Raw genomic sequence first — 16,558 nt, 5'->3', positions numbered from 1 at the left:
AAGTTCTTCCTATATTTTAAGATTCTCCTTAGATCTCCTTACTATATTCTACTGGCGACACTGTGGCCAGGATGAAACAAAGCTACTAAAGGACAAGAGCTGGCTTAACTCCTGATAAGTCACTTCACAGCCCAATTTCACCACAATTTCTATTTCTATTCACTCTCTAGTTAACAAAACGAGTATAAAATTAAAATTTCCTATTTTGAGTTTTATTTCCTTCCTATGTCTTTGATCTCTTCTCGGTGAAAATGCTAGTCAGTGGCCCAAGAGAGAAAAAGCAAAGATAAACAAATAGAAATTCAACAGAGAAATCATTTGTGTGTTATAGGGACTACTTTAACACAGAGACGCCCTAAGATATTTGTAAAGTATGCAATACAAGAATGAAATAAATTATTTCCTCACCTCATTATCAGAAATAAAAAGGACTGAAAGTAGAGGAGTTAAAAAAATAAGATTCATGGAAACTTCTGCTGTAAAATTCATTTGCCCAGGAGCTATTTATTACATTCAACAAGAACCATGTATTTTCAGTGATGAGTCAAATGGGACCCAAATTGACACAAATAAATTCACCATGAAGACAGAAAAAAACATCAATGCAAAATATCATTTCAGTTTATGTTTTAAGATGGTCTATCTAGTAACAAACTTAATTTTAGGGTAAGGATATTAATTTTGTTTTTCTCATAAATTCATTTTATGGTTAACATTAGTTTAGGAACAACAGTACATCCTGGACATGGTTAGCAACACAGAGGAAAGCAAAAAAAGAAAAACATTTAAGGAATGTCAAATTTTACACAAAGCACATCATATCCCTTTCCACATGACATCAAGTTTAGTAGCTTTAGGAAACAGGGAAAAAATACTATTCCTGACATCTGGCTTATACTATATACATGTAATGCTATTTCAAAGAAGATAGTTTGGTGCCTTACTTATACTGCATGGGTTTGTAAATTCTTTTTCCCAATATACCATTACATCTGCAGCCCAAGCATTTCTTCCCAAAAGAATTAAGGCCAAGCAAGAAAAAGAATTTGCTGATACACATATGTCACTTCAAGAATTCTCTTGTCAAAGTCTCCACACCCAATTTAATTATTTCCCTACTGTAAAAACACTTTCCATCTGCATTTATTCTAATCATTTCAAATCCAAAACTAACATACTATAAAGCTAACTAAATAAATGAATGATATTAGCTTTAGGTTCCAAGTGAGGCAGCATTTTTTAGGCAGTAGTTCTCTGGCTCACATTTTATGCGGATACAGTATTTCACTTTGAGTTCAATTCTTTATTTGATATTTGTTTACAATAAAACTACCTAGCCCCGGGCTTTAAATCTCAATCTGAATCTCTCTCTCTCTCTCTCTCTCTCTCTCTCTCTCTCTCTCTCACACACACACACAGAGAGAGAGAGAGAGAGAGAGAGAGAGAGAGAGAGAGAGAGCATACATACACACACAGAGGAGAGAGAAAAAAATATATATATATGTATAAAATATATATATTTTGTGGGTTGTTTTTTTTTTTTTTTTTTTTTTTGAGACAGAGTCTTGCTTTGTCACCCAGGCTGGAGTGCAGTGGCACAATCTCGGCTCACTGCAAGCTCCGCCTTCCGGGTTCACGCCATTCTCCTGCCTCAGCCTCCCAAGTAGCTGGGACTACAGGCGCCTGCCACCACGCCTGGCTAATTTTTTGTTTTTTTAGTAGAGACGGGGTTTCACTGTGTTAGCCAGGATGGTCTCGATCTCCTGACCTCATCATCTGCCCGCCTCGGCCTCCCAAAGTGCTGGGATTACAGGCGTGAGCCACTGCGTCAGCCCCTGTGGTTCTTAATGAGCAAAAAAGAATGTACCCATATATGTATGTATTAAAATAATGCTGCTTAGTGTCTATATTAGAGACATTTTTCTTGTTTGGTTGTCATTTTTTTTTGTTTTTTGACAGGTGAGAAAAACTGAACCTCAGTACATGCATATAATTTGTTCACTATTCAGTAAATTCTTGTATCCTTTTTGTGCCGAGTGCTCTTCGGTATATTTTTATTCTCTCCTTGGTGTTCCATCAATACATTAAGTGCCAGTTCTGGCACTCTCAGGCCTAATATTGGGGAATAAATACAGGATCCAAGAACAGTCACATTTTTATGTTATTGATAGATATTGACCAGAGTGTGGAGATTGACCATTGTACCACAGGTCAGTAGAGGAGACCTGTCATTATCAAAATGTCTGGGCAAACTTGAACCAACAAATGACTCTAGGTCTTCTTGAAGGTCTTTCCATCTCACATTTTAAGAAAAATTATTGTATTTGTTTGCTTGTTTTTGATATCACAAAGTTATGAAGTTCTTAGAAATTGATTTGCCTGATTTTACCCATTTACATTATAGATTAGGAAACTTTAAGCAGCAGCTAATCCACGGCAACTAACTGCTGATTTCCAGGAACTCTGGCTACTTTTCCATTTAGAGAGACAGTTACTATTAAATGACAAATATATTTTAAGCAGTCTTCAAAAAAACTATTTTTTTCTTAAAAATAAATTATATTTTTAAGGCCACATGGGCTGGGATTTTCTAGATAAAAAAGAATGACCTAATTCCAGGTTTAAATACACTGAGCTCTGAACTCTTTCTATTTCTTCTCCAACTTACTGATACCAACTATGAACAATGAATCAGTTTGATCGCTTTCTGTTAGTTTAAAATTTACTTAAGCATAGTATTATCTGTCCAAAAATCCTGAGTAGCCTCAAAGCTAAAAAATTTTGATATGAAATATTAATAATAAGGATGATTATATTGTTCTGTTTTTCCTAACTCCCAAGACCAGCTGCTTGCAAAAATTATCTAATTACATATATCATCCTTAAAAAGCAAGTCATAGGTAGGTCACTTATATAGGTCTGCAAATACTGAGGAAGGAGGTGCCTCCAAGGAATAGAGCCCCAGTCTTCCCTTCTGTTTGCACATCCTAGAACTACTCTGCTTTGTAGGAAAACATTTAGTGGTTCATCCATTTCCTAATGCTCCAATAATCTAAAATTAGTTAGTTCCATTTTGATAGCTAATTACACAGAACAAAGATCAAAGATCAAAAATCTGATATCATATCATATGCTCTTCATGATCCAAAGGGAAAATCCATATGCAATCATTTTAATATAATATGCACAGGAATCAATTATAGGAATATCATACTGCATACAACAAAACAAGAGTTACTGAAACTATAAGTGGACTATACATAAGATACACTTACTCTACAAAAAGAAAAACATAATGGTCATTAAATTTTTTTTTTTTTTTTTTTTTTTTGAGATGGAGTCTCGCTCTGTCGCCCAGGCTGGAGTGCAATGGCACGATCTCGGCTCACTGCAACCTCCGCCTCCCAGGTTCAAGTGATTCTTCCACCTCACCCTCCCGAGTAACTGGGATTACAGGCACCCGCCATCATGCCTGGCTAATTTTTGTATTTTTGTAGAGATGGGGTTTCACCATATTGGCCAGGCTGGTCTTGAACTCCTGACCTCAGGTGATCCACCCACCTTGGCCTTGGCCATTAACATTTCACCTAGATATGCAATGTTTTCATGTACCAAGAAAATCACTACATGCACTATATGCTGGAGCAAGTAGGACAAAATAAACCGAGACCCATCTCTCAACTGAATACACATAGGTTAAGTCATATCACTCATAGCATAGTAAGAACATGTGTTTATTATTGTCATAGTATTTACGATACTTTTACTTATCCATTCAAAATTGCAGCCTGGACTTTGAAATGAAAGCAATGAAAATGTGTAGGTCTAAAAAAATCTGTTGGGCATCTGGTTCAACCACAAACAACTAAATGGTGCTAAATTCCTATATGAAGTGGCCTCACCACTTTAATTCATCATTTCCACAGGCTCCAAACAACCCAAACGAGAATGCCAAATTAACTATGAGTTTCCTAATTTGACAACATTCTCAAAATCTAGCAATGTTTCACTGCAAAGAAAAAGAAATATCATAGTTTTTTTTTTTGTAAACACAGATTTGACAGTTATTCAGTATCTGGCACAATTTTAGATTCAAAACATTATAAAAAGAAATTAGAACAAAAAAATGAACATTAACTTAATGCCAAGGGATTTTTTTTCACGTATTTCTAGAGATACTTCCACTATTGTTCCTTAAAACTGACTTCAATCACAGTCCCTTTGACTAATATTATGAGTAGTGGTACGCTAGCCAGCATGATATACAGTTTCCATAAAGATAAGTTCTTCAAGAAGCTCAATGTTTCAAATCACAATTGTGTCTCAGGTATAACATCTTACTAGTGCTCCAAAACTGCAATTCTCCTTAGGGGAGTCTTGGTCTTTATTTTACTGTACCTGGAATTCTGAGATTGTGAAACATCTGATTCTGTGCACGTTTTCTTTACCTGTAAGAAAAGAGTACTAGTTATTCTCATATGAAAATACAACTTCCTCACTCAGGTTCACACACTATTAAAGCGGATATAGCTCTGTTCACCAAGTTCTCTATAAAATACCCCCCACACTTTACAGCAGCAGCATACAGTACTAAATAGTGTATTTCATTATTATCCCATGAACAGCTGCCAAATACACTTCCCTGGACTCCATTAGTATGTAAAATGTTCAGCTGAAATAACTGGGGATAAGCCTAACCAGGAACAAAGAAACCAAAGAACCAGGTTTCCCACTTAGGAACTAGAAAGCAATACTGTTCTCAATCCACTAAGAAATGTTTTTCCAACTGATACTGCTTCTGTCTCCTACTAAAAGCACATAATAATAAACACCAGGTTTTGATGCAAAGCACAGCATTAACTAAAATGTTCATACACTAATTTTCATTTTCTCAGTCTAGTGGCTGTATGTTTTATATATGTCTCAACATATCAATTAAGTTTAGCACTGCTTCACACATATATTTTCAGTATATCTTGCAGACTATATTTCAACTTTGTGGTTTTTAACCCACAGAGGTAAAGGATGAGAATAACTCATACTTCTAGGCCATGCTATCTATTTCTGGACAAACGTATGTGGTACATCCTCTAAAGATGGTGAAATCCATAGCTTTTCACAATTGCACTTCAAGCACATATATCTATATCTGATTATTATGGTCTTAAAAGTATATGCAGAGTAGACTAAACTTCAAAAATCTCTTGGTTAATATGAAAAATGTACAATATACATTTATAAGCCCACTATTTCTGGGTGTTCATATTTCAATAACTTAACTATGCAACCTATGGAATCCAAGGAGTTTTACTTCCAATATGTGGTTTGGAAGCAAAAAAAAATTCTACTGAATATATACCATGAGGAACATGTGTGCAATGTGAATTGCAATATGAACAGTACCACTTAAAAGTAAGTCTTAAGCTTTGAAGATACAGCATTGTCTTTCCAACTCACAAAGTAAATTTTTCCTCCTCTGTTTCAGAAAAATCCTTAAAAAACGAACTCACAAAAACCCTACATTTTCAAAAATCCCGTCTTTTGCTTTTAATACAAAGTCTAGACATTTTTATAATCTGGGAAATCAATTATTTTCTTGATTAACTCTGTAGTCTCTTTTGCATCTTGTGTATACACTTACACAATATGAAAATAAAACTGACCAGCAAAGAGACTGTCATCCTGTTTTATTATGTAATGTCTTCTATGCCCTTAACATGGTAATCAGTACCATGAGATGGAGGGGCAAAAAAAAAAAAAAAGAAAAAAAAAAAAACGGTTTCACAGAGAGAAGAGAAGAAAAAGGAGGAGGAGGTAGAGAAGGAGGAGGGGATGAGGAAAAGAAGAGGAAGAAAAGGAAAAAGAGAAAGAAGAGGAGGAGGAGAGGGAGAAGAGGAAGAAAGGAGGAGGAAAAAGGCAGGAAGGAAGTAACGGGAGGGGAGGGGAGGGAAGAAGAAGAGGAGGAGGAGGAGGAAGAGGAACAAGGAGGAGGAGGAGAAAAGGGGAAAGGGTGGGGAGGGAGAAATACTTTTTTAAAAATGTAAACATAAAATTCACTCCAAATCCCACAAGTCTTATGTCCATTAAATTTGTATGAGGAAAACAAGAATTAAAAGGAAAGCATATCTGAAAAAAAAAGAACCTTCTTTCCTACTGGTTCTTGCCTATGATTTATCACCAAAAAACTATATGAACTGCCCAATGAATACATAGAAATTATCCCCAGGTGAATGTCACTTTCCTCAAGACCGTGATGACTGGACCTTGGGACTGGCTGAGGAAGCTCCAGACCACCACAAACTAGACAGATGCTCCCAACTGAAAGTCAGAGACAGACAAGCTTCCTATCATTTAACTTTTTTTAGTCTTTAACACCCACGGCTTTCCAAAGCATAATTACCCCCAAAGAACTTACTAGAAAGTTCTGCTTGTTTTAATTTATTCTCAAAGTAGTAACAGTAAAGGCAGAGAACACATCTACAGGGTTTTGCTATTTAGTACCCACAGAGTCCCACACTTATAACCAATGCTTAACAGGCATGTGATGAAAGAATGAATTAGAAATTCCTTTAGACATTAAAATAACCATTTAGCAGAGTGGTTATTTTTAGAGGTTTCATTCATTTGTTCTTGGTCAAATGAGAGAAGAATAATATTTAGGATACCATGACTACTCTAGGGGAAGTCTATCTAAAGTATTGTGAGTGTTCATAGAACAAATTAACCTAGCCAAAGGAAGATGGAGAAGGCAATGAAGAAAGTAAGTTCTGAATTGAGTCTTCAGAAACTGTATGTGGGAAATAGTAGGTATTTCAGTGTCAAGAAGTTTGCCAGGGGAAGCATATTATGAAGCCCTTATATACGGTAAATAATTTGGAATTTAACCTTTGGTCAGTGAAGACCATTGAAAGGTTGTAAAAAACAAACTGGGTAGAGATGCTATAGAAGGTAATGTGGAAGGGGGATGAGGTGAGGGCTGAAAGTTGGGAAAAGCCTAATGCAACAAAACGGATAGTAGAAGTTCCATGAAGGCAGAGATGGCATTGATCTGGCACATCATTATATCCCCAGCCCTGAGTAGGTGTTCCCCAAATGCTACTTTGAACCATTCAATCTGTCAGTGAGAGATGGTGAAGACTCAAATTAAGACAGGAGCCATGGGGTGAACTGAGAGGGTGTTTTTGACAAACACTTCTGAGATAGAATTGACAGAATATTGTAATTGATTGAAGTGTTAACTAGAATATTATCAGATCTTTTTATCTGTATTTGAAAAGAAAGTTTAGATATACCGAAGACAAAAAAGGTTATTTTATGACATCTTCAAATTACTTCAAAACCCTATCTTATTTCTGAATTAAGGTAGAGGAGTTAAAGGAATCATCAAGAAAGATATTTCTAGGGTTTTGATCAAAGAAGTAGAGGCAAATGGATAGTTTTACCTAATTTGAACACACTCTTCCATTTGAGACTTCATTAAATGGCAAGTGCTGAACCATATATGCTATATAAGAAAGAATATTCTTATAAAACATATAGAACCTTCAATGACCATCATTTAGGCAGGAGTGCAGTGGCTATTCATAGGTGCAATCATGGTGCACTACAGTCTCAAACTCCCTAATGTAAGCCATCCTCCTGTCTCAGCCTTCCACGTAACTGGGTCTACAGGTATGCACCATCACCCCAGGCTTACTTCTGAATGTGTTTTGAATGAAGTGGAAAACAAGCAGGTCAAGAAATGAGTCAGAATTTCATGCCAAAAAGTTAAATTCAAATCCTAGTTTTCACAAGACACACAAGGGGGTGGGTAAATAAATAAAAAAATAAATGTTGAAAATTTTTCCAAAGAAATATACACACCCACACACACACACACACCAAGATAGAAAGGATGAATAGCGTAAATGAATGCAACTTGCTGCAAATAAAGTGAACTTTAACCTATGCAATATCTCTTCAGAGAAATTATAAAAATACAGGAAAATTCCAAGCACCATGAAAAAGAGCTAAATATTTAACTATTTTAAGAAAAGCAATTATTAATATTCAATGAAAACACAAATATCAAAATTCTAAATTTTTGAGATGAAGGAATGGATGAATAATCGCTAAAATTTTTGAGTGTTTACCACATGCCAGGCACAGTGCTTAGATATATACAATTTTCTTCCCAGTTCCCATATAGTAACACTGAGAAGCAGAAACAACCTGAAAGCAAGTTATGTAGCAAATTTCAAATCCAGATCTATGAAGGCATTTTAACCAGAACCTATGAAGAACCTAAAATTCATAAACATATGAATTAAAAATGTTCAAAATGAAGATCAAAACATCTTAATATTTAAAATTTGACTTCAATTACATAACAATAATAATTACTGCCATTTATTAAGCAAATATTCTTTTCCACTCACTCTGCTAGACTATGTATATATATAATCTCATTTAATGCATGTAGACAGTTATGATGAATAAAATCCTCCTCTTATGAACTAGAAAACTAATGTGCAAAGAGGTTCAACAACTTGCCTAATATCCCACAGCTAACACTAGCAAGGCTGGAATTACAACTTAAGGCCACACATCAAGCCTTTCATTCTCTCCTATGCTACATTTGCCAGTTGTGTTCATTAGTTTACTTTCCTTTCTTTTTAAAATCTCACTTTATTGAGGTATGATTGATATACAAAAAGGTACACCTATTTAATGTATACAACTTGATGAGTTTGAGATAAGAATGCACCTGTGAAACTACCACTGTAATCTATGCTGTGAACATATCCATCACTTCCAAAAGTTTCCTCCCAAATTGTGTGTGTGTGTGTGTGTGTGTGAACATAATATAAATCTACTCTCTTAGTGAATTTTAAAGTATGCAATATTAGTGCCTATATTGTTGCTATAGGCACTATTCTGTACAGTGGATTTCTGGGAACGACCCACCTTGCATAAGTAAAACTTTGTACCCTTGACTAATATCTCCCATTTAAAACTAAGAGTGGAAATTAAAGTTCTGTGGAACAATTTTCAAAGAAGAACCTACTAGTTACTTTTATAATACATCAGTCATTAAAGGAATCCTTTAAACTAGACTACTGAAGTAACCAGTTTTTACCAAGCACTAGTAACATTTAAACTCCATGTAAGCAAAATAAATCGTAGTTTTGAAAAAATTATCCAGATATCTCTAGCATCCACCTCCGCCACCACCCCAAAAACAGCCAAAAAAAAAAAAAAAAAACTAATGTGAAAAACAACTTCTGCGTTGTTTCTTTTTCTGTCCAAAATATCAAGATTTGCTCATTCAGCAAGGCTTTACTGAATGCCTGAGATATCCGAGGCAGTGTTCCAGCCACAGAGATGAACTAGACGTAAGCAGTTTGACATAGGAGCCACTAACCACACGTGGCTATTTAGAGCTTGAAGTGTGGCTGAATTGAACGGAGATGTGCTGTTAGTGTAAAAAGCACACCAGATTTCAAAGTCTTACTATGAAAAAAAGGAAGTAGAATATCTTAGTATTTTTGATATTGACAGTAAAATGATATTTTGGGTATACTGTGTTAAATAAAATAATTTCTCCTGTTGATTCTTACTTTTCAAGTGTGACTACTAGAAAATTTAAAATACACATAGGATTTGTATCATTTTTCTACTGAACAGCACTCACCTAGACCAACAAACACCTGTCTGCCCTGATCATGCATTCTAGTGGAGGAGACATACAAGAAATAAGTAAACTGGTAAATGAACAACACAATGCCAGCAGTGGTAAGTGCTGAGAAGAACATAAAGCAGAATAAAGGAGTAGAGAGGACTGGTCAATATTATTACATTAGTCACACAATTATTTTTAAATGTCATTTCTCTTATTACACAACACTATGCATCTCTTATTTCACAATACTATTCACCCCTCAAGCTTTTTAGGTTGTATTTACGTAAGTAACATAAAGTATACTTTAAAATAAAGAATGTGGGATTTGGTATTGAGAATAATTAATACTTTCAATATCTGGAAAACATGTGTAGAAAATACCATAATTTCTGGACTCTTTGGAATTATGACTATTACATTCATACATAGAAATCAATCTTAATTTTTTTAATGTTTCCAAACCACTAGGTGCTTTGAGAAGCTCACAATCTTTTGAGGAGAATTAACTCATTAAAAAAGTTTGCAAATAAGAGCAAGGTTCTTTTATTATATCTAGCATCTTCCAAAATAGCTGGGCTCAATTATCCCAATTATCTTCTAGTGAATAGTTCTGATTACAAATCCTGAAACATTAATGGGAATAAAAAATGTAAAGAATAGAATAATGTAAGAAGACATTTTCAAAAGATCTCTTTTGGAACTTCATTTTGTTTTGAAATGAGCATTAATAATTGAGTCTTAGGACATACTATACACTGATAACAAAAGGTGGATTCAGCAACTATAAATTCTAGATTAAAATTTCACAAATGAAAGTTTATGTAATAAATAATTTATTAATATATATTCTTATGGATGGTAAGACTACTTCTTCACTGAACTGTGTAGAAAATATAAAATATAATGTAAATGAGATTAAATGCACTATTGCTTAAGGAAAACATGGATAAGCAGATATAAAAATATTTTTTTCCAAAACTGGAGATTATATTACAGATTATTGCATGCCAAACTCTTTGTAAACATAGAAAACGATACAGAATTACTGTCAACAACAATTTAGACTTGTCGGCTTTGTTGGCATTTCTAATGTGAATACTCTAAGATGTGAATCTGACCGAATAAGTGATATTTATTTCAAAAAACTGTAGTATATCAATGCCTAGAGTCTTATATGAATGCATACTTTATGAAATGAATTTTATGACTGGGTTGAATAAAATTGTTGTAAATTATTGCCTGATTAAGCAGAATGGTATCTAACTTTAGTTACCTTTGGCTTCTGATTTAGCGAAAATAAAAGACTTCTTGAAATGTCCATGGCTATGTGACATTTTTCATATTTTCTAATACTTACAAGTTATCCATATTTGAATTTTAAATTAAATAATGTAATTTAAAAATATTTTAAATAATTATTCCAGCTTTATTCCAGGAATAGCTGTCATGTTCTTATTTAATGCATCTCAATTGACTGGCCCTTATCACATTAATTTTTTTAAAAATTGATAACCGACTGATACAGAGTTTAATGGGCTGCCCTAGATTATCCTGGTTTCTAGTTAGCAGCATTTAATACATATGAATTAAAATATATCCTTTCCTATTACATATGTCCTTTCCTATTACATACCTCAGGAATGTATGAAGGAACATAAAAAAATGTAAAAGTAGGTATTAACTTAAAAATTGAGTCCTAATGTAATAAATGAAATAGGCAAAACATAAACAATTTTTACAATATAAGCTTTTATTAAAAATTATTCCAAAGTTTACTTACGTACAGGTGTGAAAGAAAATATATACTCATATCCTAAATATAATATTTAAAAGTTAATACCACTCAAGGACTTCCCATAAGATGTACACTTTACTGTGATAACCTATGATTATTTTTGGATCCAAGTAAATATGATTTATGTTGTGAAGATCATCATAGGATTGGTGTACTGCTAGGCCCATAGGGATATAAACTTGGAGATGCACTTTCTCAACTGGCTAAAAATGTGTCAACACTTCTCAATACGTCTCATTTTCTATCTTTCACTTACGTTATACTTCACTTCTTGACTTTTAAAAACTCGAAACATTAAATCTTTGCAACACAAAAGTTGTCACCAAGAGTTTTAAAAAATATATCTCTGTTTTAATATGTTCATACAAATTTGAGAGGCTTTTCAAGGAAAATAAAATGGCATTTTGCCAAATGGTGGTCAAAAAATTAAAGTCTTAGAAATACAGTTTCTAAAAATCCAATTATTAAATACTACAAAACTTTTAATAAAGTGTCTTTGTTTTCCTTAGAAACAAAGATCTTGCAGCTGTAAAATGTATACATTTCTGAAATTCTTTTCATGTAGTTAGGGAAGTCTATTTATTCCTCCATTTTCTTACTATATCACTTTTCAACCTCTTTATCATTCCTTAACCAAGCTTCTCCCTGGCAAAACCAAAACCGTGTTTCTAAAAGCCCAAATCACCATTTATTGACTATGAAAGTGAGAGGACTCTACTGCATACCTGGAAGTCTGCATCTACTTCCATTCAAAGAAAACCTGCCATAACCCTTCTTTAACTGCTACACATCAAATATACTATCAAATACTCTAAGTGCAACAGTAGACAAAATAACATACCTATTAAGAATAGTGGAGTTAGATAATTAATAAATAAAATCCACCACCAAAAACCTGAAGCCAAAATTATTTTACTCCTTTAGTATTGGGCTGTCACAGGCAAGATCTCACTTGATTTCTGGCCTTTAATGCGAGGGCCTTCCAGGACCCTGGTTTGGGGGAGGGAGGTTAGACAAAATCATGCACTAGGGAGGAATTATGTTTTAAGTGGAAAAACTTCTATACTCTATAACTCTTCATCAACTACAACTGTCACAATAGCTTTCAAGTGATTTGAGAGTTCATAGCAAGGTTGAATATATTCAAAAAGCAACTTAGCAACAATAACAGAAAAACAAAGCACAATTATTTATGTACAGTATGTAAGTATTAAACCAAATGTCAAACCACATTAACCTTTAAAATGCCAAAGCACGTTTTCTCCTTAGCTATGCCACAGTCCTTTTTCACCTGCCATAAATGCCATATCGGCTTTATGAATTATTTAGGAAAATTTCAAACTCCTTCTAATGGTATATTTTTTCATTATTACCCAGTGGGGCAGGCAAAGGTAACACAGTACTTTTTAAAAAATGCCACAAAAGGAACCATAATATGCTTTAACATATCATGTTACAGCTCATATGAAAGCTCCCATTCTAAGATTGGAAAAAAGACTAGATTGTCCAGCCTTGATACTATGCATAAATACTATACATAAGCGCTAAAAGAATTTTTTTCCTCACAAATGTGCATGATAAACAAACACCTAAAGAGATACTTCCTCATATATCTTGGTCTTCTTTATACCTTTTGTTTATATGTTTCTTTGCCGTCCTGGGTGTCACAAGAAAGATGGATAAATGCTTTACAATGTATTAGAATAGCAAAAAGAGCAAAATGAATACTTTATTCTAAAGAATTATCACTTAATGATCATAATGTTAATTTGGTAGAATCTTCTGCAGCTCAATTAAAATTGCTGACTACTGTGCAGCTTCGCAGTGAACCAGGAAAGAAGAATTCCAGCAGTATTACATATCAGAAACTTTAGATTTCCCTGCATTAAAATGAATATTTATGAATTCTCACAAATATTGCTTTAAAAATCATCTTAAAAATTTACCCTAGTCCCCTAAATAGAGAAAATTTGCTCATGTTTTTTGCAACATCTTCTATATCTTTATAAATTTTTTTAAAGATATTGGAATGTTTTGGCCACACGGTTAAGAAAAACTCACCCATTTATCAAGATCTGCCAAGCACAAAAGGACCCCAGACAAGCCAGTGCTCTACCACTTAACAAATGCAGCTCATCTTGGTCATTAAACTTCAAAAGAATTTGGCCACAGGCATAGTTACATATGTTTCCAAACATAAAATATCAATCATTGTGTAATATACTCTAGTACACCATCATTTACCTATTAAGTAAAAATGACAACTAACCTTTTCAATTTGAACAATAATTGACTATAAAGGTTGTCTCACTTACCAATATAAAATTGTTCAATTCATATGCAAAAGTTTTGTTAAAGTTTATCTGTGTGCGTATGTCTGTATAAGTACATATATATGCCTAAACTTTAAAAAACATTTTAAAAGTATATATAAAAACTCTCCTAATGTGCCCAATAGTATCACCATAACTTTTTAAAAAATTAGAAATTCTTTAACTTTAAAAACAAATTGATAGAATGCACGCAAAATTTTAAAGCAATTTTAAATTTAACAACATATATCTCTATATATCTGTAGATTAATTTATATAAAATATAAATATTTCTAGAACAATACATTGATAAAATAATTATGTAAAACAGGCATATTTTTGAATTTTACAGATTTTATCTTCTTGATCTTCCATTAAAATAGCAACATTTATAAAGAGAAAATTCAAGAATGTTGGCATCAAGTTCTTTATTTTTAAAATTAAGCTTTATACAATAAGAAAAAATGTATTTATAGCATGCTGGATTGAATCTAATATTTTCCACAACATCGTAGCAACATTTTTGAGTTTTAAAATCTATTTTAAAGTAGTTTTATATTAAATCTCTCTTCTATAACCATTGTTATAAAAAAAGATTACAAATCACCTTTTCTCAGGTTTTAATCCTAAAATAAAATTCTTCATTAGTAGTTAATAAAACACTGACTGTAGCATAATTTACATACCAAGAATGCAAATTATATGATTTGTTTGAGTAGAAATACTCAAATTGTCAAATTAAAAAAAAAAATTAAATTACCTGTAAACTAAGAGCTGAAAATAGTTCTATGTGAAACATTTCACACGTACAAGCATGTGGCCAGAAGAAACAGCATCATTAACTGTGTAACTTCAACTAAAATCTAAGAAATTTATTACAATAATTTTTATATGCAGAAGCTTATTCCTTAGATGAAAGTAAAATTTAGTCAGTTAATTTCACAATTTTTATGTCCCTAAATTCTGGACTGTCATAAACAATTAAATACACTCTGCAGTCTAAATGTTAAAGGGATTCATACAGCAGGAATGCTCAAGGGTTAAAGAGTATAGGAATTATAGATTAGGTATATCTGTAGTGAAGGTCTCATTCTAGGTAAACCTAATAAATAATTGAGATATACTCACAATTTCTTCCTCTTTGACCTCAATTAAAATGGCTTTCTGGGAGCTGGTTCTAAGGACAATTTATCCTGGTTTCCTCAATACACGTAGGAAGTCATCTGGCTTTTCTATTTCTTCAACAGCTGCATTACCTGTTAAATTTGGCTTGCACCATTTCCCTAAAGCAAAATGTGTGCCGCCCCTGGACTCACACAACCATCTTCCTCTACAGGGTTGCTACAGGATCAAAAAGTTAGATCATACAATTTTGAAACTGCTAACGAGAGTAATTTATAAGGAACTTGGAGAAGAAAAGAGAAAAACCAAAGTAGAGATAAAAAATTGGTCTCTCTGTCCCTCTTCTTCCCCCTGCAAAAAGTTAGAACCCATTATATGGTTACTGGTATTTGCTTTTCTTGGTCATTTTTGATAAGTAATATTTTAGTGGTTTAGTGAACTTTCGGTTAGAAAACAAACAAAACGCAAAATAAGGTAGTGTAACATCATTATTCAATTGCAGAGTATTTCAGAAAATAGTACCTACAACTCAGAAAAGAAGTGGGAAACTGGATAGTGCTGACTGATGCTCAGTAGACCCCGTAAACCAAACGGGAAAACTTATTGGCTGGGATAATCTATCCTCCCTTTCTTCCAGCAGCTTCCCTAACTATCCACCTCTAACAGTAAATCAGTACTCACAAATACTTAGAATAGATCTATTTTCTCCGCCTGAATTGTGTTGTTCTCACAAGAATAAAATAGCCCCAACACAGAAAAGCTTCCCTCAATCGTCTTAAACAAAACAAATGCTGTTATTATTTTGACAATTCTCCCACATCTCAACGCTCTGATGCAGCAAAACAGCAATTTACACTTCTTCTTCTTGAGAAAGACACAAAGATATATTTAAATAATTTAAACCAAAGCATACCAAAGCCTTCCACATCAAGGTTTTAAATCAAAGTATGTGCTCAGTACACATCTAAAGGAAGGTAAACCTCACTAAACACTACAGGATTCTTTAAAAAGTTAAAATTAAACTTGATCTTACTATTATGGTTTCAGGAAAAAATAGTTCCATAAATGGAGGGAAACACTCATTCTCTTAAAAATATGACATATCTATCAAGATGACTACATCTCAAATCTAATGAAAAGTTCAAATTCAGCACAAATTTCAAAACAAATTATGCAGAAAAAAGCCTTTCATTTAAATAGCTGGTATTAGTTTTTTTAAAATCCTGCAGTAGCATGTACTATTAGGGGAAAACAAAGTTGACTGTTAAAAGTTTTGTAGTGAAATGTAATCTATTATCACTTATCACGTTACCTGCATTTCTCCCAACATTAACATAATGTAATTTGAATAGCTGAATTTTATAAAGTAAACAAAGACGAAGTGTGTTTCACACTTTAGCCATAAACAGATCAGGGTTTTTCTCTAATTGATTGGCTTGCTCAGTTCCTATGTACAAGTTTCTTCTATCATCCTTGTACTAAAAAACTGTGAAAAATCTAAACAACCTATTTTAACAAGAAAAATATTTTTCTCTGAGATAGAACTGCCTACACTTAAATGTGTGACTGCCCATGGAACATAATAATAATGATAACGCTTCAACCAAAAGCTAAATGCAACTTACCTCATTCAAAACCCCAAAACCTGAAATTTATTCCAGCTGTATT

The 16,558-nt window shown here is 33.3% G+C and overlaps 1 protein-coding gene across 22 annotated transcripts in view; it reads right to left on the bottom strand.

Annotated features, from left to right (window-relative positions):
• EYA4 (EYA transcriptional coactivator and phosphatase 4) overlaps window positions 1-16,558 on the bottom strand; it is a 288,119-nt gene that overhangs the window by 142,507 nt on the left and 129,054 nt on the right. For 20 of the 22 annotated variants that reach the window (XR_010158205.1, XM_024357428.2, XM_063813500.1 and 17 more), the window contains exon 3: window positions 4,399-4,448. The exons of the other annotated variants lie outside the window; for them this stretch is intronic. Coding sequence is in view for 19 of the 20 variants with exons in the window: in XM_024357428.2 (XP_024213196.1) it covers window positions 4,399-4,448 (50 nt within the window). In the remaining variant the exon portion in view is untranslated. The remainder of the gene's footprint in view (window positions 1-4,398; window positions 4,449-16,558) is intronic. 22 annotated transcript variants of the gene reach the window in all.

The sequence above is a fragment of the Pan troglodytes genome, chromosome 5 (genome assembly GCF_028858775.2).
Source record: "Pan troglodytes isolate AG18354 chromosome 5, NHGRI_mPanTro3-v2.0_pri, whole genome shotgun sequence".
Classification (NCBI taxonomy): domain Eukaryota; kingdom Metazoa; phylum Chordata; class Mammalia; order Primates; family Hominidae; genus Pan; species Pan troglodytes.
Note: the sequence above shows the minus strand (reverse complement) of the source record. Positions and strands in the feature narration are given on the sequence as shown.